The 22,044-nt window shown below is 45.6% G+C and overlaps 1 protein-coding gene across 1 annotated transcript in view; it reads right to left on the bottom strand.

Moving 5' to 3' along the window:
• Window positions 1-1,274: 1,274 nt before the first annotated feature.
• The window catches only part of LOC309857463 (voltage-dependent calcium channel subunit alpha-2/delta-3), a gene marked incomplete at its 5' end in the record, with an annotated part of 317,946 nt that continues 297,176 nt past the window's right edge, over window positions 1,275-22,044 (bottom strand). The window contains 2 exons of the mRNA XM_082750156.1: window positions 1,275-3,739; window positions 15,213-15,291. Of these exons, the coding sequence (XP_082606282.1) occupies window positions 3,573-3,739; window positions 15,213-15,291 (246 nt within the window). The remainder of the gene's footprint in view (window positions 3,740-15,212; window positions 15,292-22,044) is intronic.

The following is a 22,044-nucleotide window of genomic DNA, read 5'->3' on the forward strand; positions in this document are numbered from 1 at the left end:
TTCTGTTGGTGGGGAATGTTTTTAGAAGCTGGGCTCTGGGTTCTAGATGTGCTCATTGTTACTGGGGCACCACTGCTTCTGGGCCCTTTCAAAGGACCTAGTTGGGGTTTCATTCTGACACCTCTGACCTAGTCTCATCCCATGGGTGCCGGCCTTGTCTGCCTCATTTATGCCTCTGCTCAATTCTACCATGCTTGCAAAACTGATTCAGAATGGCTGGACCCACAGAACTCCAAATGACACCAAAAGGAGTTCAAAATTATTTCCCATCCTCTCTCCCACCTAGACTAAGAATAGTCAAAGAACTATGTTTGAGCTTTAATATAGGGCATCATGGTTATATTCAAGATATACACGGTTTCTTCTCCCTTTCTTGATAATTTTTATAGTTCATCTGAAATGCCATCAGATTCATTCGGTTCTGTTTGCATTCACTATGGGTTTTGCCCCCTGTTCTTCGTGATTTTAATTTTTGCACGCATAGAACATGAAGCTGCTTTCAGAAAGTCCAAACTATCCAAAAAGGTCTACCCAGAGACGTCCCATGTCCTTCACTAACTCCTCCTCCGTTCTTCCTCCTACTTCTCATAGGTAAGGGATTCTATTGGTTTCCGGTGTCTCCTGGCTGTGCTCCTTTTCGTAAAAAGAAGCAGGTACCTGCATATCTTGAGTTCCTCTTCTTTCTTACACAAAAAGTGGCATTCTATGAATACTCTTCCATTTTGTTCCCCCTCCTTAGCAATACATCCTGGAAATCATTCTGTATCAACCAGTAGTAATACGTCATCCTCATTCCTTCTTTTACATTAAGATCCCTGATGTGTGTGTACCACAGTTTTATCATGATCTCTCTGTTATGTTTGTGTATTTAGGTAACTTTCAGTATTTTGAAAGGCCATGCATTTCCGTAATGAGAAGACCCATTGTATCATCTGTATTTTCCAACTGTCGGAGATTCATCTTCAGAGTTCATCCCTATGGGGGTAGCTCAGTGGTAGAGCATTTGACTGCAGAGTTCATCCCTACATGTGGAGTTGCTGGATCAAAGCGTACATGCAAACTGCCCTTCATATTGTCCCATTCTGTCTTCCCACACATGTCTATGGGGTGTTCTTTTCCCCATAGCCTTACCAACAGAGTATATAGTGTGTATGGATAGGCTTCTAATTTTTGCCACTCTGATAGGTGTGAAATCGTATTTTACTAGAGTATAATTTTCATTTTTCTTCTCTTTCTACGAGTGAAGCTATACATCTTTCATTTGTCGAAAGCCCTTTTTATTATTTTTGTGAATGGTCTGCTCATGTCTTTTGCTTTTTCTACAGGCATTCTAAGGTTTTGCCCTCAATTTTGAAAAGGTCTTTATGTATTAAGATTATTAATGGTTTCTGTGTGCTCTGCATTGCCAATATTTCCTCCCACGTTACCCTGTGCCTTTGACTTTGCTTACCGTGGATTTTGACTGATAATGCTGGTTTTCATTTTGTTTTGCCTTTACGTAGTCAAACTTATTAGTCTTTTCATTGCCTCTGGATTTTAGAGTCGTTGTTAGAAAGGTTTTCTCTGAATCCAGGTCATAGAGGTTTTTGTTCTAGTGCTTCTATGGTTTCATTTTTTACAGATCCACTTGGATTTCTTTCTTGGCTATGGCCCAATGACTAGAACTCATTTTATTTTTTTCTAAATGGCTACTTAGTTTTCTCAAAAGCATCTGTTACGAAGACCACGCTAACCCCACAGACCGGAGAAGCCACCGTTATCTCTACTGAATTTCTCTATGCAGTTGGATCCTTTTTCTTGGACCTCCTAGTTGAGGGACCTGTCTGTCTCTCCAGGTGTGTTTTAATCACAGACGCTCTGTTTTATAGGTTTTAAATTGATGAAACAAATAGAACGCTTGATCAAAGCGGTCGTTTAGGGTTTGCACACAAACCACTGGGTGACAGGCTCGCTTCGTTCTTAGCCCCAGTCCTGCTGCTCCTCTTCCTACCTGCCTTTCCTGCCTTACTCAGCCACACGCAGGAAGAGGGGAACCCACCCATGCCGAGGCTATGGCTGTGACTGGTAGCTGATGCCCACAGGAATTATGGTTATTTTGTTGCCCTGCTTCTAAACAAGCCTGGGGACAGACTGTGAAAACGATGAGAGCCCCAGGTCTCCCTGGCAACCAGAGAGGGTTTTTCAGCTTAACATCCATCTCTGTGCAGGGCGACTGACCAGTTCCTATTTCCGGAGTCCCACCGTGTCCTTTATTTAGGCCAAGGTGGGGCAGGCAGCCGCGGTGGCCTCCAAGATGGGTTCCCATATGCTGTTCCCGCCCTGCGTTTGCCTGCAGCTGCCAGAATTGCAGCCAGAGTGAGAAAGCCCAGCAAGAGAAAAGCCGGCCCACCGCAGCCATTGAGATCACTCCAGAGGACAGCTGTGTCTGGGTTACAGTGATTAATGTGATGTTAATCCCAACAAAAACGATGGGAGAGAGGCCCCGTGAGAACATTTACAATCAATAAATGAAAAACGCCACTCCCATCAGACTCATTATCACTATGAAAAATCACCCTGAAATCACACAAGAAACCCGGCCATTGAGCCATCGCAGGATGATTGGCAAAGCGACTTCTACGCTAATTCAGCAATAGATTCTTTTGCTTGGAAGTCAGAGTTAGAATGAGCCCGTGGCCAGACTTCCAACAGCAGTGCCGTGCGGATATCACCACCGCGGGAACATACTCTCGCTTGTCTGTGGGAAGAAGGTGCACCTGCCGGCCTTTACCGCGGCTCCCGCTCGCTGCAGGAGCCGAGCTTTGGCTACCCTCCCGAAAGCGGAGCCCCCAAGATTCACCACCAGGAGCGGGCATCCCAGAGGGTGAGGACAGACTCTAACGTGACCACAATCACGACTTGTGTCCCGGCAGAACCTGGACCCAAGGCGGAAAGCAAAATAACTAGAGAAGACGCGGTAAAAGAGGGACTTGCCTCTGCCCACCGAACTCCTTCCAGAAGTGCCAGCTACATTCTGATACTGTGATTTTTTTTACCGAACTTGCTTGTCCAGAAGACCAACACAAACGGCACCACAAAGGGAAAATGTCATTGGGCCCTATCATGGAAGAAGAGTGACAGAAATGCCATTGGAAAAATCAGGAAAGGGAAACCTCACTAAAGTGAAGACCAGAAGGGAGGCCAGTGAGCAGCTCTGTCAAGGACAGACCCAGTGGAAGAATGTTCAACGGGAAAGAAGCATCAGTTACAGGCCCCAACAGGAAAAGATGTACATTGCGGCTTCTACAAGAAATCAATCACCCTTGCAACTGAGCCCACAGGAAACCATCATCATCTTGAACTCTTGAACTGGGTTTTTGTTCAAAACAGCCCCTTCCAACTTTCTCCGTCTTCTCCATAAAATAGTCCTCTCTTTCGTTTGTTGGATTTGCCTATGGTTTTGCTGTAGCTTGCCTGTCCTGGATTGCAATTCTCTGCTATTCCTGAATAAACCCATTTTTGCTAAGGAAAAATAACTGACATTTTTGTTTTTAGGGTTAACACTGTCTTCTGGAATGAACACAGGACAACCCTCAGGCCACCCCCAGTGACCCCTGAGGACTCACAGTGCTGTCGATGTAAGCTTCAGTCCATACCACGTCGTGCTCCTGGTCGATGACTTTGGGCCGGCTGAGAACGTGTAGGTACTCCATGACATTTTCCTGCACGTCGGCCAAGGTGGAGATCTGAGTGAAAAATCCTGCCAAGGGAGAACCAAGCTTAGTAACAGAAAGACGGACAACGGCAGAGCGTGCATATGCCACGCCTTCTTGGCCTCTGCTTAACTTCTTTTGTTTCTTTCCCTATCCTTTTTAAACATTGTATCTCCTCTTTACCATCACCCACTTCTCGAGTCACCCGTTCACGGGACTGAAAATATAATCAGGCAAAAGGAATCATAGTAAGGTCAACCAAAAATCCACCTCTCCGTGGAAGCCCCTTGCTAACCCTTTAGAGAACGTCCTCCCAAATTTGTTTCAATACATACATGTGGACACATACACTTACACATACATCTACACCTTTTCTGGCAGAAACGGCGGGGGGCTCCTCTTTACATGCCATCCTGGAACTTTTTTTTTTTTTTTTTTTACTTTAGTGTGTTTATTTCCAATAGGAAAACTATGAACCACAAAATGTAAAGGCCACCTCTCTCTCTCTCTCTTTTTTAATACCTAACAACAGCTATGATTAACTTGAAGGGGCACAACATCTGCTGAACAGTGGATACACTTCGTCCCATTTGTTCTTGAGAACACGAGGAAGCAGATACGATGCCCACTGGCAAGGTAAGATGCCGGAGGCAGATGAGAGACGGGTTTCGCCCACATTCCCGCAGGTATCAGGCAGCAAACAGCGAAGGTCACCCACACGTAGGGGTCTCTTCAACTGCGCCTTTTGCTCCCCCGGAATTTTTTTGCCCTTTGTGTGTTTGAGGTGGAAACTCCAGCTCACACCCCTCATGTGGTTACCAGACCTGCCTTTTCAATATGCTGGGTTGACATGGTTTCTCAGTAACGTTAAAAGTCCTAAACATGCTATCATCTCCCAGATGGGGACACCGTTTTGATCTTTAGTTCCTCTTTCGTGCGGGGTCCCGTTGGCTTCGCCCTGGGTTAAGAGCTGTGAGAAGGGAAGGCATGCATTGAGCAAGGTCTGGATCCCTGGTGGGGTAGCAAGGGGCTTTCATTCACTTATGGAAGGGTTTCCTGGGGCCCAGCACTGGAGAAGCAGGGATTAACAAGGTAAGCACTGCGCCTGCCTCCGGGGGCCTGGCAGGTCTGAGTAAACAGACTACTGCAAAGTAGTACAATGAATATGATGCTGATAATCACAGCAGGGACAGCCTATCCAACCCAGCTACCCTGAGGAAGGGTCAGGGCAGTTGACCCCTAAGGGATGAGGGCCAGGTAGCTAGAGGAGCTATGTATCCCACAAAGTGGGAGTAAAGGCCCATGGTGAGAGTCGGGCTTCCTCTAGAAGCTGAAAAGAGCTCGGAATGGCTGGAGGAAGCTGGGGGAAAGGGGCTGGAAATCAGATGCTATGAATCAGAGATGAGCAGCCTGTCCCACAAGACCTGGGGAAGCAGTTTAGACTTTAACCTCCTTTATCAGGCAGGGAGCTTTGGGAGGATTTTAATAAGGGGAACACTGGATGGACAAAATTCATGTTTCCTCCCTCTGCCTTCACATAAGGACCCTTATAACTAAGCTCATGGCGTGTCCTACTTGCCAACAAACTAGAGAAGGGTACGTGTGCCCCTGAAGCCAGATATCATACAGCACTTGCTACAGTGTTTGTGAAACCTTCTGTCTAAAAGCATGCTCTGGGTAAGGAAATGCCAGCCCTTCTGTTGTCCAGAAAAGGGGCAGGGCCCTCCCAGGGCATTTCCAAACAAAGGCCAGCTGGTTTGAATTTGCTGTGCCAACCCCAAACCAGGTTGGGACCATGTGGCTTCTGGCTTCCTGATGACAGCTCTGCACAGTGCTAATTAACATGCATTGTCACTCCTGTCCAGGGCCAGGGCCTCACCCATCTCAGGGGAAATGGGGCCCCAAAGGAGCAGGCTGTGAGTGCCTGTTCTAGTTTGTAGCCTGGGAGGGGGCCCATCTCCCTGAAGCCAGGCATCCCAGTGAGGGACACCCATCTGGGACAGGGCTCTCCCAAGGCTTTCAGGAGACCCCTTTCTGGGAGGCAAGGGAGGGGAGGCAAGTTTCAAGAGCACTGCTGGGTGATGGGGACCATCCGTAGTTATCATCCTTCCTTCATGGCATCTACAGTCAGTGTGTGAATCAGCAAGAAAACATTCCACTACTTTTCTAGTAGGTGAATCTAGGCTCTGGAGGAAGGGTCTTAGAGCCACAGCCAAGGCATAAAGGACAAGCCAAGACAGGTGCTGCCATGTTGAGCGGAGAAAAAGAGAGCTGAAAGTTCTGGACCATCGGGGTACGTGGGTGAACCATTCACAGTGTAGAGCAACCCCAATGGAGGATCCTGTACCAAAGGGACACTGAAGACGGTGGGAATTTTCTTGCTTGTCTGCAGTTTTATTCTCATGCTCAAAGCCAACAGTAAAAATCCCTGACTTGGGTTTCCTAACACGGGGCCAAGAAAAGAAAGGGAATGAATGTAAGGAGGTTGGGAGAGATGGATCATTACATGGCGGGGGTGGAGGGGAGTAGGAAGGAAACACAATCATGCATTTGGAAGGAGACTGAACTGGGACACTACCCTCACTTGGCCTTGCTTATCATGTTCAGAGCTCTGAAAAGCTGGCTTCTCCCCAGAGCTACAAACCCACAGCCAACTGTATACCTGACACCTCCAATGGGGATGAGTAACGGGATTCTCAGACTCAACTTGTCCAAAGCCAACTCCCAGTTTCCCTGTCCAAACCCATTCCTTCCCCGGTGGGTCTTCCTCATCTTAATAAATGGCGCCCCTGCCCAGTTAGGCCAAAGACTTAAGAATTATCTTTGATAGTCATCATTTCCTCACCCCACCCCATAGCTAATCCAATGGCATGTCCCTCTGGCCCTACCTCTATGATACATTGAAAATCCTCTCTCCCATCTCCATGGCTCCCAGCTAACCCAAGACGCCACCATCTTTTCCCCAGAGCTTCCGTGCCCCTCTCCCTCCTTGTTATCTAGGCTCTGCTAGGCAGTCAGACGGATCATCTGAAAGTAGAAAGCCGATCACCACCTCCCTGCTTAAAACCCTAAAACGCCTTCTGTTCAGAGTTAGAATAAAATCCAAACTTCTAACCCTGACCGCCAAGAATCTCCCTCAACCGGCCCCTCCCCACCTGCATGACGGAAACCCCTTCTGTACTCCCACGCCTGCTCACTGCCCCAGCTCCCTGGCCTTTTGTTTCCTCTCATAGACCATGCTCATCCCCTACCCCCCACCCCAGGCCTTAAGCACTTGCTGCCCCCTCGGCCCTGCACACCTTCTATCCCGCGTGGCTGGCTTCTGCTATCGTTCAGAGATCAGCTGTCGGAACTCATTCCCCTCACGGCACCCCACCACCACCACGTTCTTTGTTTACTCTGCTCTCTTTCCCTGGAGTATTAGCTCCATGGCATCTACAAAAAGCTGGTGCCCATCTTGTCCAGGGTGCCATTTTCAGAACCAGGCCCGGAGGTCCGGGGGAGCCAACAGGAATGCAAGAACGGTCATGAGGTCTGACCGTGATTCACCTTGCCTCTCTGAACCGGGGCCACGCAAGAGCCCAGCTTGTGTGCTCACTGTATAGACAGGAAAGAAACCACAGTAATTTAACCTGGATTGATTCAAATCTAAGTTCATCAGATTCCAAAGCCTCTGCTCTGAACCACCGGAGACATTTATTGGGAAGGGTCAGGCACGGCTGTTTGGAGGTCCTGTCCCAGGAGGGCACCCCTCATGGGCTGTTTGTGTCTGGGTAACTGAGAAGGTTGAGGATGGGGTTGGGAAATGTGGGGCTCTCTGAGGTTCCTGGGAAATGCTTAGTAATTAGCACCAAAGATCTACTGAAAATCCAGATCGCAGTTCTGAGTTTTATCTCAGAGATGCAGATGTATTAAAAAAAAGAAGCTAAAGTTACAAAAATGCCATGAGTACAGTACACGGCAAATTTATCATCTAGCCCCAATCCATTAAAACCTAAAACCTTTTGGAAAGGCTCTTTTTTGTGTTTCAATATTTTCATAGAAGTTTTAGTTAACAAATGTACCTTTTGATGGATAACGGGAAGTCCCTGAGGGCTGGACGCCTTGGCTGCAAGTGTAGGTGTTCCCCTTGTTTTCCCTCCGCACTCTCCGGACTGGCCACCTTCCCTCCTCCCGCCCCTCACTTTTCTTTCTTTTAAATTCTAGCTCTTGAATGTTTATTCTCTTCTTTAATGTGCCTTTTTGGACTTCATAGATCATGCAAGCAAACAGAATCAGCAATCATTTGGTAATGACCAAGGACTAATTAATGCTGGAATTAGCCATCTATTACAAGTGGTCTGCTCATTTTTCTACCTAACATCGATTTATTTACCTTATTCCCTCGCAGAGCCTTCTGTGAACTCTGGGTTACCACTCTTCAGTGAGATCTACCACGTGCAGCCTGGTGTTTTGTGTTCCTGAGATTTTACCGCCCTCTGTTCGAGATGTCCTAAGGGCCCTTGTCTAAAAGAGGCCTCGGCAGACGATGCCCCCTAGCACGTCATTTGATATTCAGCTCTGCAGCGGGGCTGGAGCTGAGGGCCTCACGAGGCCGCTCCTCGGTGGGAGTCTCTGGCTGGGCGCCTCAACTCACAGGCCAAGGTCCTCTTTCCACCTCGGGTGTGATGGACACTGTTCCTGGTGAGTCTTCCCAAAGGCTTTTGCCCTCTTAAAGAAGACCCGCTGGAAACAAGCAAGACGGTACCCAGATTTCAGTCTTGCCGGGGCAATGGGGTGGGCCAGGGCAGAGGGGGGGCGGGTTTGCATTCGCTAAGGGAGCAGCAGTGTGCTTGGAAGACACTTGCAGTCCTCCCAATTCCTCCTCCCTGTCAACAACACACACTACTAAAAAAGCACTTATTTCTGTAGAGAAATGCACAGCTTGCAAACAGGTTTCTGTCTCTACGATTCCTGATCATTTCACAGAGACTGAGGAAAAGGTCCACTGGCCCTGAGAGCTGAGGGGTGCATGTTTGGTGAGTTGGAAAGAACCCACTGGGAGAGGACGTCCCCCCACCCCAGGGCAGGACACCCAGCTGCTTCTGCGGGCATCTCTCCCGAGCATGAAGCTATCAGAATCAGCCCCAAACCACCCCCTTAGGGGCAAAACTTTTTCTTGGTGAATAAGAGGACACTTTTAATTTCAAATGGTATGCTAGAAAAAATAATTTGAAGGATCAGGCGGTGGAGCTAGGAATGCTGGCCTGTGTGCAGCTCTGTCGCTGAGTCAAATGCCCCTACCTCGTCTCCTCTCAGAGCCCGAGTGTCCCCATTTGTAAAATGTCAGCAACTGGACCACAGGCCTACACAGGCGGGGGCATGACCACTTGTGGGTCACATCAGCTGGGTGTAAATCCTCGTCCAGCCTTTATTAGCTATGGCATATTAAAATCCTGCTTCAATCTCTAAATTTCATGTTCTAGATTCCCTCCTATTATGGGACGCATGCAAGTCTTCCTTGAAACAGGTCTTTCTTCCTCCCAGAGAGAGGCGACCTCAGAGCCTGGTGAGGAGCTAAGCTTAGGCTTCCGATCTGTTGGACCTGAATCCTGGCTCTGCCATCCGTGGGCTGCTAACCTGGGGCAAGGTGCCAGTGGCTCCGGGTCTGTTCCCTGCTCATACCCCTCTAAAAGGATTAAGAGGTAAAAAGAGATAATATACAGATGTCCTTGGCACTCTACCTATCACTGAGCATGCCTAGCTATGACTGACAACACACCCCCGTCTTCAGCTTCATCACATCGTCCTCTCCACTCCAATCCTTCTGTTATACAGAATGTACCCCCTGGAGTATTATGGAGAAAGAAGGAAGTCCTGCCATTAGGACAACATGGATGGACACTGAGGCCACCATGTTAAATGAGATAAGTCAGACAAAGAAATACCAATACTATATGATATCACTTATATGTGAACTCTACATGGAATCAAAAAAATCCAAATGTGGTGTAGAACCAGAGAGTAGAATGGGGTTACCAGGGGTGAAAGGGAGGGGAGTTTTTGAGGGAATTATGGAGATATTAGTCAAAAGGTACAAAAATTTTTAAAAAGCATTACACAAATATATCGGAATGGCATTTTTGCCTTCTCCCACCTGTTCCAAAATGGCAAAACGTTTTAATCTCCACTTTTCACTCAACCCTACCTACATCCATTCTGGCCTCATAAATTTAGTGAGGCAACAAGACAGTTGGAAAGGTAGAGTGTAGTTCATAATTTTTTGATAGAGAAAGAACGTGGGTCTGAACTTCTGAGGAGGGCTCAGTCCACCAGAGCTCTTTCAAATGAGAAAATGACCATTAACCCATCAAGAAGGGACAAGCTGAGCAGACAACCAAGAGAGACTCATGTGGTGTTTCCATTTGACCTAACGATGACGGATTGGTTGAGAACCCAAACACAGAGGCCCTTCTTTATTTGCACAGCTGGAAAACACTCCCTTCACCATGATTTCTGAAGGAGAATCAGGCAGTGCATGTTTAAAATCTTGGCACACTGAACGTTAGAGAAGGTCATCATGGCTTTATGGAGTATCTGGGCTAGTCAGCCCCTCTCTTCTGCTTCCCCAGTTCACTTGTTTATCCAATAGTGTGAAAGCAGAGCTTTAAATTCCACGAGCCATTCTACAGTGGCAATGATTGTTTTAATGTATTTAAAATGGCTTGCTGCTTTGCCTCATTAGGGCTGGCTCCCTCATGATAGGACCCAGTTATGCATAAAATGAAACAAACCGATGAGCTCCAGGCCTCTCTGGTTTTTGCTAGGAGATTGGACAAGGCAGAGAACCCCTGCCACGGGTGTGGGAGTCCCCAGGAATCCGTTTCCAGGGGACAGTGTCTGAGGCGCACTGGCTGAGAACTGTGTCCTTGGCTACCAGACTTCCCTGCTAGAGGACCTGAACCGATCGTGGGTTCTTAGCCACCGAACCAGGAAAAAGGTCGGTGCTGGTCCTGTGACTCCTGAGTCACTCTGGCCGGTGAGCCAGCAGGCTTCTCCTTGGGCTCCCCTGGGCTCTCCCTGGGTCTGTTTTGGTCCCCAAATGCTAATGCTTCATTTCACTGAAGAACTTGGCTGACTCAGGGAGAAAATATGTAAGGGGGGGAGCCCCCTCTGGACCTCATGTCACTTGAGATGAAAAATGTTATGCTGCCTCTATACTATAACAATCTGAGACTATAAACAATGATTTAATTAATGACCATAGAAGAATACTTGCTCACCGATGTTACGTGGTCCAAAACCCCATAACTGACGCAACGTGAAGCCAATGTTTATATGGGCACAGATGACTGGAACCTAACATTTTGATGGCAACTGTTACTTTGAAGAGTGGCAAACAATGACATTTTCTTCCCAAGGCCCTTCGGAAAAGAAGCAGAGTAAGGAAGGCAGACCTCTTCAGAGAGACTTGCTTTGGCAGGGAAGGCGATGACCGGATTTATACAGGAAGAGAAGGAGGATCACTGTGGAATCCAATGGCCTGGCCAGCTAAGCATCTACTATTACCTCCTTGGGTTTTCCAAGCTGCTGCACTCAGACTTTCTAAATCTAAAGGGCTCCGTTCTATAGCCAGGCCCTGGAATACTCAGAGTTGACCAAATTGTCTTCAAAAGGATGCTTCGAAGATTCTTATAAACAATGACTAAAACTAAATTATGGTGTAATATTAGTTGATTAAGACAAGACTTCAATTTGAGTAATTTTCATCAGCTGGACACAGACAGTGGTAAAAACAAGAACCCATGACTAAAGGCGTACTAGCTGGTGAGGAAGGATGGCAAATCTGATGTGGCAGGAATAACAGCAACATTTTTAAAAATTTGAAAATGGAAAGGAACTCCTTCTTTTCAAGACCACAAAATAAAGGAAAAAATGGGGAGAAGTGTATAGCTCGCTCAAGGTTTTTAAATGTCAACAAAGTTCCAAAACTTATTTCAACAATGGCCTCTTCACTCAGAGGAAATCTGGGATCTGCACAGCCCCCATATCTTGATGCCTCTGTTTCCCCTGTACTTTGGCCTGAAGTGAAGCCAGATGCATTATTCTGAGACGATCCAAACTGCTGATACCTTTTGGTGAGGCCAGCTGGCCAATAAACTGAAATCATCGTAAAAGGTGTTACGTTAGCCCTTCAAGGAAACGTTAAGACCTCCCATGCAGCTGTCTACTTTTTAGATGGAGGGAACTGACACTAGCCTAAAAGATGGTTCCAAGTAGAAGCAGATAATTCAAAACAATGTCGAGCAAAGGGAAGGGTGAGCAATGTTCATTTGCTTGGCCATGTATGTTTTCACGACTCACTTCCCATGTCCACCCAACCAGGGTGCTGAGACCCTGCCAGGATGCATCTGTTTTTCTCCATGGGCTTACCTCTGCCCACACCCAGTTCAGCAGTGGGGAGTCCTACCCCAACCTTGGGGGCAGGGGTCATCATCTTTTCTGGGAGAAGGAAGGGACTTGAAATCGAATTTAAAGTGCTGAACTTTTGGGACTTCATCAAAATCAAAAGCTTCTGCACAGCAAAGGAAACAGTCAAGAAAACAAAGAGGCAACCCACGGAATGGGAGAAGATATTTGCAAATGACAGTACAGACAAAAGGTTGATATCCAGGATCCATAATGAACTCCTCAAACTCAACACACACAAAACATGCAATCATATCAAAAAATGGGCAGAAGATATGAACAGAGACTTCTCCAATGAAGACATACAAATGGCTATCAGACACATGAAAAAATGTTCATCATCACTAGCCATCAGGGAGATTCAAATTAAAACCACATTGAAATATCACCTTACACCAGTTAGAATGGCCAAAATTAACAAGACAGGAAACAACATGTGTTGGAGAGGATGTGGAGAAAGGGGAACCCTCTTACACTGTTGGTGGGAATGCAAGTTGGTGCCGCCTCTTTGGAGAACAGTGTGGAGATTCCTCAAGAAATTAAAAATAGAACTTCCCTATGACCCTGCAATTGCACTCCTGGGTATTTACCCCAAAGATACAGATGTAGTCAAAAGAAGGGCCATCTGTACCCCAATGTTTATAGCAGCAATGGCCACGGTCACCAAACTGTGGAAAGAACCAAGATGCCCTTCAACGGACGAATGGATAAGGAAAATGTGGTCCATATACACTATGGAGTATTATGCCTCCATCAGAAAGGACGAATACCCAACTTTTGTAGCAACATGGACGGGACTGGAAGAGATTATGCTGAGTGAAATAAGTCAAACAGAGAGAGTCAATTATCATATGGTTTCACTTATTTGTGGAGCATAACAAATAGCATGGAGGACATGGGGAGTTAGAGAGGAGAAGGGAGTTGGGGTAAATTGGAAGAGGAGGTGAATCATGAGAGACTATGGACTCTGAAAAACAATCTGAGGGGTTTGAAGTGGTGGGGGGTGGGAGGTTAGGGTACCAGGTGGTGGGTATTATAGAGGGCACAGATTGCATGGAGCACTGGGTGTGGTGAAAAAATAATGAATACTGTTATGCTGAAAATAAATAAATTAATTTAAAAAATAAATTTTAAAAAATTTAAAAAATAAAATTAAAATAAAAAAATAAATAAAGTGCTGATCAGTTTCAAGTGGAGAAGATACAAACTCTTTGTCCTAATACCATGTCCTGCCCACAGTGTGTTGTGTGGACAGATGAGTGTGCATGGCATGGGGTGGTCATTTCTAGATTGTACCATGCAGTGGGGGGTCTGTCTACAGAGAGGAAGAATGGCAAAGAGCAATGAAAGAAATCAAGGAGGAAAAGAACTGAAACTCAGCTCCCTGGTTCCTCATGAGATGTGAGCTTCTCTTCCCACTCTGGGCTTTGAGTCACTTCCTCTCCAAAAACACTCCTCTTTTTAATTTCAGAGAGCAACTTTGCTTGCTTGCAACTGAAATAACTTTTTCTTAAGAGCTGGGATGTGCAAACTTTTCATGGAATCCTCTTTCCTCCACAGAGGCACAAACTCTGGAACTTTAAAAAAAAATAATGGATGGCTTAGGAGACAATATTAAAAAAAAGACCACCTATGTCCATCATGATCAGTGTACCTTGCGATAGGACATGTCTTCCTTTATTAGTGTTTACAGAAATTTACTCATTTTTCAAACATTAAATGAGCACTCATTCTGAGTCAGACAGGAGGCTGGGCGCTCCTCTGGTGCTCATGATGTAATCGGGGCTAAAGGCTACTCTCAAGGAGCATGTAGCCTCTGAGGGAGAAAGAGGACATGCTTGCAGATCAAAATGGCACCAGGAAATAATGAAGCATTCATGTGCCAGGCACTGTGCTCCCAGCTTGACCTGTACAGCCTCATTTCAGGCTAACAACAGCTGGGGCACGTGTCATCACTACCCCTCTTCTGTAGGTGACACAACTCAGATACAGAGAGGTTTGGTAACTTGTACGTGGGTAGTGGATGGTGGAGGCTGGATTTGAACTCCAGGAGTCTGGGTCAAGACTCCAGTAGCCTGGACTCTACCACCTATTTGCCGCCTATGCTTTGCCTTCTTTGTCGTGTGGAGCAAGAAAGGAAGGAAGCCCTTCATAAACGAGAGAGCCCTATTCTTTCCCTCCCTCTGCCTTTCCCAAACCATTGTTTCCAACACACAACAGGGGTTTCTTAATCAATAGACTCCAGAATATGGAAAAGGCAATGGTTACTGAGCACCTTCCATGTCCCAGCACTGAACCACCTAATCTACACTATTTCATTAATCTTGATATTTAGTAGGAATCAAAGGGAGAAGTATTCTCAACATCCTGATTTCGAAGATCAGAACATTGAGGCTGTTTAAAGTTAATGAATTTAATCAGGTTAAGTAGGCTAAGTTACGCTATGGGAACGTATCAAACTGGAAATCTCAGTGGCTTTGCGCAAAGGGTTATTGATTACACATATATATCCGTGTGGGCTGGCAGGAGGAGTAGAAGGGCACCAGTCCCTGGTGGTCACTCAGGGAACCAGGCTGATGAAGTCATTCCATGACTAATCCATCTGGAACACGGAGTTTTTAGAGTTTACAAGAGCAAGAGAACAGAGTATGGACACTATCACACCAGTTCCAAAAAGCTTTAGCCCAGAAATGACCCAGCTCAGTTTTGCTCACGGCCTACTGGCCAGAACCTGTCTTGAGGCCCCACCTAACTGCAAGGGGATGGAGAATGGGGAGTGAGCACATAGATATATTTTATGGACAGCTAATTGCTGATGGACAGTAATTCTCCCAAGCTCACCCAGCTACTACGCGGCAGAGTGCAGAGGCTTAACCACTCCACTTGACAATGTCCTCAAAATCTGTCAACGTATTTTGGGAGAAGTTGTTCCAAGTCTATCACACTTAGAAATACCCAAATCTTATCTTAGAACTCATAGCCTCGTCTAAGAACTTACTGCTTTCTCTTGACTATCCCATCTTTGGTGCACTCAAGGGGAAGTTCTTGGGAGTCCAGCACATGAGAACCTACCTTTATTGGCACAAGCCATCCACTTGAGATTGTCTGCAAAAGCAGCCTCTCGCCCAATGAGGTAGGTGAAGATGCGGACCTGGGAGGAAGAGGAGCACAGGAGTCAGCGATATGCACCTTTCACCGCGCTGCCCAGACCACATGCGGGGCTCCCGCACATGTGCTTTTCCTCTTTAATGCCCCAGGCCTCCCATCTGTAGGAACATATTTAAGACATTTGAAGCACAGTCAGCTAGAAATATATTCAAAACTGGAGGCTTTGATCTTTTCAACCATATGGCACTGGCCGTGGTTGTTTTTCGGTGTGCAACTCACGACAGAGGAGAGCGACTTGAAATAGGAAATGGGCAGCAGCGTGGGCCCGGGGGAGGGGTGGGGTGCACACATATGGACAAGGACCATCTCGGTCTGGACCGAATCCGTAATCATTTTCCTCATCCACACAGGAAATGCACAGTGTGCTCTTCTTGGGAACACAAACGCCACCAAAAGACCCTCAATGTTCCCCCCCAATGGTGAGGACAAGCTGCAGACACTCTTCCCATCTGTGGTGTCTGGCACGATTTTAGGAGGTAATTAACTGGGTCCAGAGGCACAGCCTGTAGCCAGGAGACCAATGGGGACTCTTTCTAGCCTTCTTAAGCTTTTGGCTCCCGAAGAGCAGAGAGCACGTGTAAAACCTTGGCTCTCTCATTTTCTATTGCTTTCTCAACTCTCTCTCATGAGGCCAGAATCCTTTGAAACAAAGCACCATCCCTCTCCCAAAGTAGTACTTGAGGGTTAGACGGAAGAAAGATAGGGGATTAAAAGGGGTACAGCCCTTGAATTCAAAGTTAAAACCGTACGTGGGTCAACAGTACCCAGTCCAAGCAAAACTCTGCTGGAGGCCACGCACAGCCCCATGACTACCTCCCTGTGGCCAAGTTAAAGGAAGACATGCCATCAGATGAAGATGCTAGGCATGTGACCCCAGCTGATGTCCAGCCCACCGAGACTGGTTCAGGGCCTTTACTATAGTTGTTGTGAAGGAGCCACTGCTCCTTCAGGGCCTTTACTATAGTTGTTGTAAAGTAGTATCTCGTGCAGTTACATCTGTGAGGTTGATCTCCACAGACTGTGCCCCTGACCCAGGGAAGAGTGGGATGTCTCTTTCTCCTGGCTGTGTCCTAATGGAGAACAGTGCTTGGAATGTTAAAACTCAATACATGAATGGGTACAAATATATGAATGCTCCTAGCTGAGTATAAAAAAGGCAGGTTTTGCTTTAGTGAATGAATGAATGAATGAATATTTTTAAAAATAGGCTCCATGGGGCACCTAGGTGGCTCAGTGGGTTAAAGCCTCTGCCTTTGGCTCAGGTCATGATCCCAGGGTCCTCGGATCGAGCCCCACATTGGGTTCTCTGCTCATCAGGGAGCCTGTTTCCTCCTCTCTCTCTGCCTGCCTCTCTGCCTGCTTGTGATCTCTGTTAAATAAATAAATAAAATCTTAAAAAAAAAAAAAAAAAGTAGGCTCCACACTCAATGTGGGGCTTGAACTCACAACCCCAAGTTCAAGATCTGGGTGTCTGGGTGCTCTAGTGACTGGGCTGGCCAGATGCCCCTAATTTTAACTATAAATCTTCTCTTATCTGGGCATCATAACTTGGGAGCTAGCTTAGAGAGAAATGTTGAAATACACATTGTCATGATGTCACCTTGGCCAGTTCTCATTTGTGTGCACCAAAGCAGCCCTTCCATCCATCACAGCTCCTAGGGGACTTCCTGGGTCGCTGAGCAGGCAAAGAGAACCTTGCTTCTCTTTATTCCCTTCACTCTTTTCCACACTATTTCCAATGGAGTCACACTGACAGAGAAAGGATATGCTATTTATTTATTTTTTATTATTATTATTATTTTTAATTGGGAGATTCTGGTTTCTTTCAGGGAAAAAAAAAAAAAGAGAGAGAGAGAGAGAGAGAGAGAAAAGAGGCAGCCTTATTTGGCCAAAGGTAGTTCTCACTGACCTCCCCACCACCCAAAAAAAGTCACTTCCCTACTCACTTTTCCTGCCCGGCCACTGTTGGCATTTAGCTGAAGATGTCTGATTATGGGTGAAACTGAGGTTCAGTTAAAAAAAATGATTTGCTTAATTTCATCAAGTCCTGATTCAATGGGAAAGGTCTTTAGTGACCTCAGGATAACACTGCGGCCTCCTCTCAATCTCCTGAAGATGCTGTGTCTATCCATTTAGAAAACCCCAACCAGCCCCATGATTTGCCCCATGGTCCAGAGCATGCATGCAAAGTGGTCTGGGTCTTTTGAGTCTCAAAGGTCTCAAAAGACCTTTGGTCTTTTGGTCTCAAAAGACCCAGACCACTGTTTTTTTCATACATCTTCACCTTTCTTTCAAATTTAAGCTATTTAATAAAGGGAAAACACAAAACCTATCAAATCTTGCATCTCCACTGGTTCTTAACAAAGCAGACGGCTTAAAGGACAGCTTTTAGCAGATGAAGCCAGGAGTCTACCTTTGTGGGCAAAGAGGAAAAGATCTGGCGCAGAGCAGCCCACTGGTTTTCAAGGAAAGCTGCCTACACATACCAAATCTCCCCTGCCATCCAGAAGAAGCAGCTCAGGATGAACTGAGTTCTCTCTCAGCAGCATAGTTAAAACTCCAGAACAGTGCTGGGAATCATTGGCCAAACATCTATAATTCCTCACTTAAATAGATGGCAACCCGTTTGGAAAACCAGTAGGATTGTGCCAAACTTCCGACCAGACATGACTACTCAAGAATAATTGTGCTAACAATAACCACAATAACGGAAACCAGCATCCCTGCCCCCACACCCCCACCATGTTCCTACACCACTGCCCTGGCTCCCTACAGCTCGCACCATCCCCCGGGGTCAGGTGCATGCTAAGGGATTTATACGCATCGTATTTATTTTGTTGGTTTGCATTTTACTGTATTGCTTATGAAAGAGAATCAGAATCACGTTCAATATTTCCATTTATGCGGTGCCCTTGGCTCCCAGCGGACTGGCCTCCTTATCTGAGTTGAAACGGCAGGGGAATGACTTGTCACATCTCTGCCTATAAAATAAACATCATCAAATGATACTCGGTTCACGCCCTGGATTTCTCACAATGATGCCTTTCAACTGGCAACAAAAGAGAAGGCATTTTACTCCAAAATAAATATTTTGGAGAGCAATTTAACAATATCCAAAGCAATTTATATTTGTAATTTTTTCAGGCCCAGTAATTCTACCTCTAGGCATTTATCTTATAACCCAGATACCAAATAAAATGTCTGGAGGAGCCGAGTGGGTATCAAAGATGACAGGAAGTGGTAGGCATATGGAAAAAATAATAGAGTTGCACAGCTTCTTAAAACCCTGTAATTTCATTTTATACATTTTCACAAATACACAGAAAAAGAATGCTCCTCCTCGTGATCTGTAATAGTCGAAAAGTGTTAGAGCTTGAGTGTCTCTTGACAGCTGATTGGCTAAAAAGGTTATAGTGTATTCACGGAGTGGAATACCATGTAGCCATATACTTATGTAGAAAGGCATCCATTATCAATTAGTAAGGGGAGAAAAGAAAGTTGTAGGATATTGGAGGACATAAAACCCTATTTTTCTTCAAAGGGATTTAGACTTTTTTTGTCACTTTTTACCTCTTCAGTGTTTTTACAAGTGAACAAGTATTGCTTTAATAATGAAAGATGTTACTTTTTTACTTTTTTTATTAAAGATTTTATTTATCTTAAAGAGATAGAACACAAGTAGGCAGAATGGCAGGCAGAGAGAGAGGGGGAAGCAGGCCCCCTGTTGAGCAGAGAGCCCTATGCAGGGCTTGATCCCAGGACCCTGAGACCATGACCTGAGCCGAAGGCACTGAGGTCTAAGTCAGTGAGCCTAACTTACTGAGCCACCCAGGTGCCCCTAAAATGTTTTTTAAAAAGATTTTATTTATTTGACAGAGAGAGAGAGAGAGAGATCACAGGTATGCAGAGAGGCAGGCAGAGAGAGAGGGGGAAGCAGGCTTCCTGATGAGCAGAGAACCTGATGCGGGTCTCGATCCCAGAACCCTGAGATCATGACCTGAGCCAAAGGCAGATGCTCAACCCACTGAGCCACCCAGGCGTCCCTGAAAGATCATTTTAAATGAGGAGAAAATAGTCACACTGCAACTTCCTCAACTATTCTGTAAGGATCTAGGAAGAATCACCATAATGGTGAAAATGTCACACTGGAAGAGACATTACTACCCAGCGCTGCATCTTCCCTGGTGGGCGGCCATGCTCCACGACTCAATTAACTGAGTGCAAAACATTCAGGAGTAACATAATCAAATTTCTCCTCACTTCTATCACTAGCAGATTCTGTAACCTGATAGATTTTATTTCCAACAATCAGAGATTTCTTCCCCAAGAAGCACCGCTAAAGACATAGTCACAAGTCCGCCTCGAGCCCGAATACTTCTCAGGTCAGAGGTCGTTCCAGAAGCCAAGTTCACAGCACTGAATATCAAGAACAGAATTGTGGCACGGTTTGGACCACAGCAGGAACAGGACACACCAACGCTCCCCAGAAAGTCAGGCCTTTGTGCCCATTTTCTGTAGGCATGAAGGCACCACTTTTGTTAAAGCAGCACAAAGGCAGGGGGAAAAAAGTCTGCATCAACCTATTAGTTCATTTTGATCTCCCATTTAATTTTGTATGGTCTTTAAATGTTCTGTAAACCCAATTAAGCTTAATAAAATGTTAGAATGTGGACATTTCAAAGTTCAAAGTCACTTAATTTAATCTACTTAGTATAAAATTTCCCAAGTGAAACAAACAAAAAACTCAATCCTGTTTTTCCAAAAAAACAAATTATGCTCTGACTCATGTAGATGTAGTTCTCACCAGAAATGTGAGGGGTACCATTCCTCTCAACTTGGGTGAATATAGGTAGTTTGAGTTTTTAATAATGAACCAAATTTATTCTTTCTATAGTCATTAAAGTAGAGGAAGGAGAGTGCCTGCCAACAGAGCTATCATGGGCATAGCACAACCAGAAAGCAGACTGCCACCCCCCATACACGTTCCCTTTGGTAATGAACGGGGTATCACTGACGACCATGCTTTCGAGACAGTCCAAGAGTAGCAAGTCATCACCCATCTGTCACAAGTAGCTCCTGAGCACCTACTATGAACCAGGGAGCATTCTTGGCTTTATTCTAGAAGCCACTGTGCTCATAATGGGGTTTGGTGTTGGGAATAAAATGGATAAACAAGACAAACTCTCTGTCTTCAGGGAGTTTACATTTTCATGAAGGTGAGACAGATAATTAATGGAAAATTTGTATCTAACATTTATTTGTAAGATTTAATGCTTATGAAGAGAATAAAGCAGGGTAAGGCAATGGAGAGGGATGGAAGCTGCTACTTTAGGAAGAGAGGAAGGAACCCCCTCCCTGATAAGGTGACATGTGATTAAGGATCTGAACAAAACAGGGGCAGGGGGTGGGGTGGAACAAGACACATGGCTATTGAGGAAGAATGTTCCAGGTGAAGGGAACAGAAGGTCTGAAACCCTTGAGATAGGCATGCTCAAGGGATATTGAAGAAACCAATGGAAATGGAGTGTAGTCAACCAGGACAAGTCGTGGAGAATGAATGTGGACAGGCAATGAGGCCCTTGCAACCACTGTTAGAGAACTGAACCACAGAAGAGACTGCCTAGAAGCCTGATGTGAGTCACACATGATCTTGTAAAAGGATAAGTCTGTCTACAATGTGGAGAACAAGTCATGCTTAACTTGGCTGCCCATTTGATTTTCCTGTGATGTTCTTACAATTCTGAATTCCCAGGTCTCATCCAAGTGTAAATAAATCAGATCCTCGGGAGCAGAGGGTCTCTTAATCTCCCTTGGTTCCAGTGTGCAGCCAAGTTTGAAGACCACAGGCAGAGAGAGACAGGGTAGAAGCAGAGACACTGAAGTAGGAGGCCACGGATGTGTTCCAGGTGAGAGATGACAGTGGCTCTGGCCAGGGTCGGGAGAGCTCTTAGACTTCACTGGACATCAAAACTGCCAGGGACCTTGAATCATACATTACTCCAACACCCCCTTCCAGAGACTTAGACTAAGTAGGTCACGGATCTACATTTTTACAAAGCACCCATGGTGGGTCTGACATAGGTAAGACTGATGCCAACATGTTATAAAAAAAAAACACTGAGAAGATGAGGGCTCAGCAAAGGCAAATGGAACCAGGAATTAAGAAACCATTAAAGCCATTTCAAACACGCATGTTTCTATAGATTGCTAAGGATCGAGGCTAAACTTCCAGGAATTTATAATCCTACATGTGGTTAAAAAAAAAAAGAAGTGATGGATCAAAAGGACATTTTTTTCTTTTTTAAAGTTTAGGCACAAACTTTTTTTTTTCCAATTAGGCACGAACATCACGCACCAACCAGACTGGGTAAGCGGGGTCTGCCACCTGCCCTTCTTTGTCCCTCTATGGAAGGGCAGATCTGTACCCACATGTCTGCGGCTAGAGCCGAGTCTACACACCCAAGGCTGCTCCCTGAAGTGACAATTACCCCACTCTTGCTCCCACATACCGAGGAAAGGGCTGATGACAGACCACTTAGAAGCCTCCAAAGATATAGTCTTTACATTTACTTAAAAAAAAAAAAAAAACCTTTCATTTAAAAATAACGTTTAACTATAAATCTAATACTTACACCTTATTAAACATGCAATTTAAATGGATTATACATATAAATGGGACTTGTTAAAATAATGGCCTAGAACCTCTGAGGACCCACATCCATGGGTCCCAAATTTT

Source organism: Mustela nivalis (genome assembly GCF_964662115.1).
Source record: "Mustela nivalis genome assembly, contig: HAP1_SCAFFOLD_748, whole genome shotgun sequence".
NCBI classification, from domain to species: Eukaryota; Metazoa; Chordata; class Mammalia; order Carnivora; family Mustelidae; genus Mustela; species Mustela nivalis.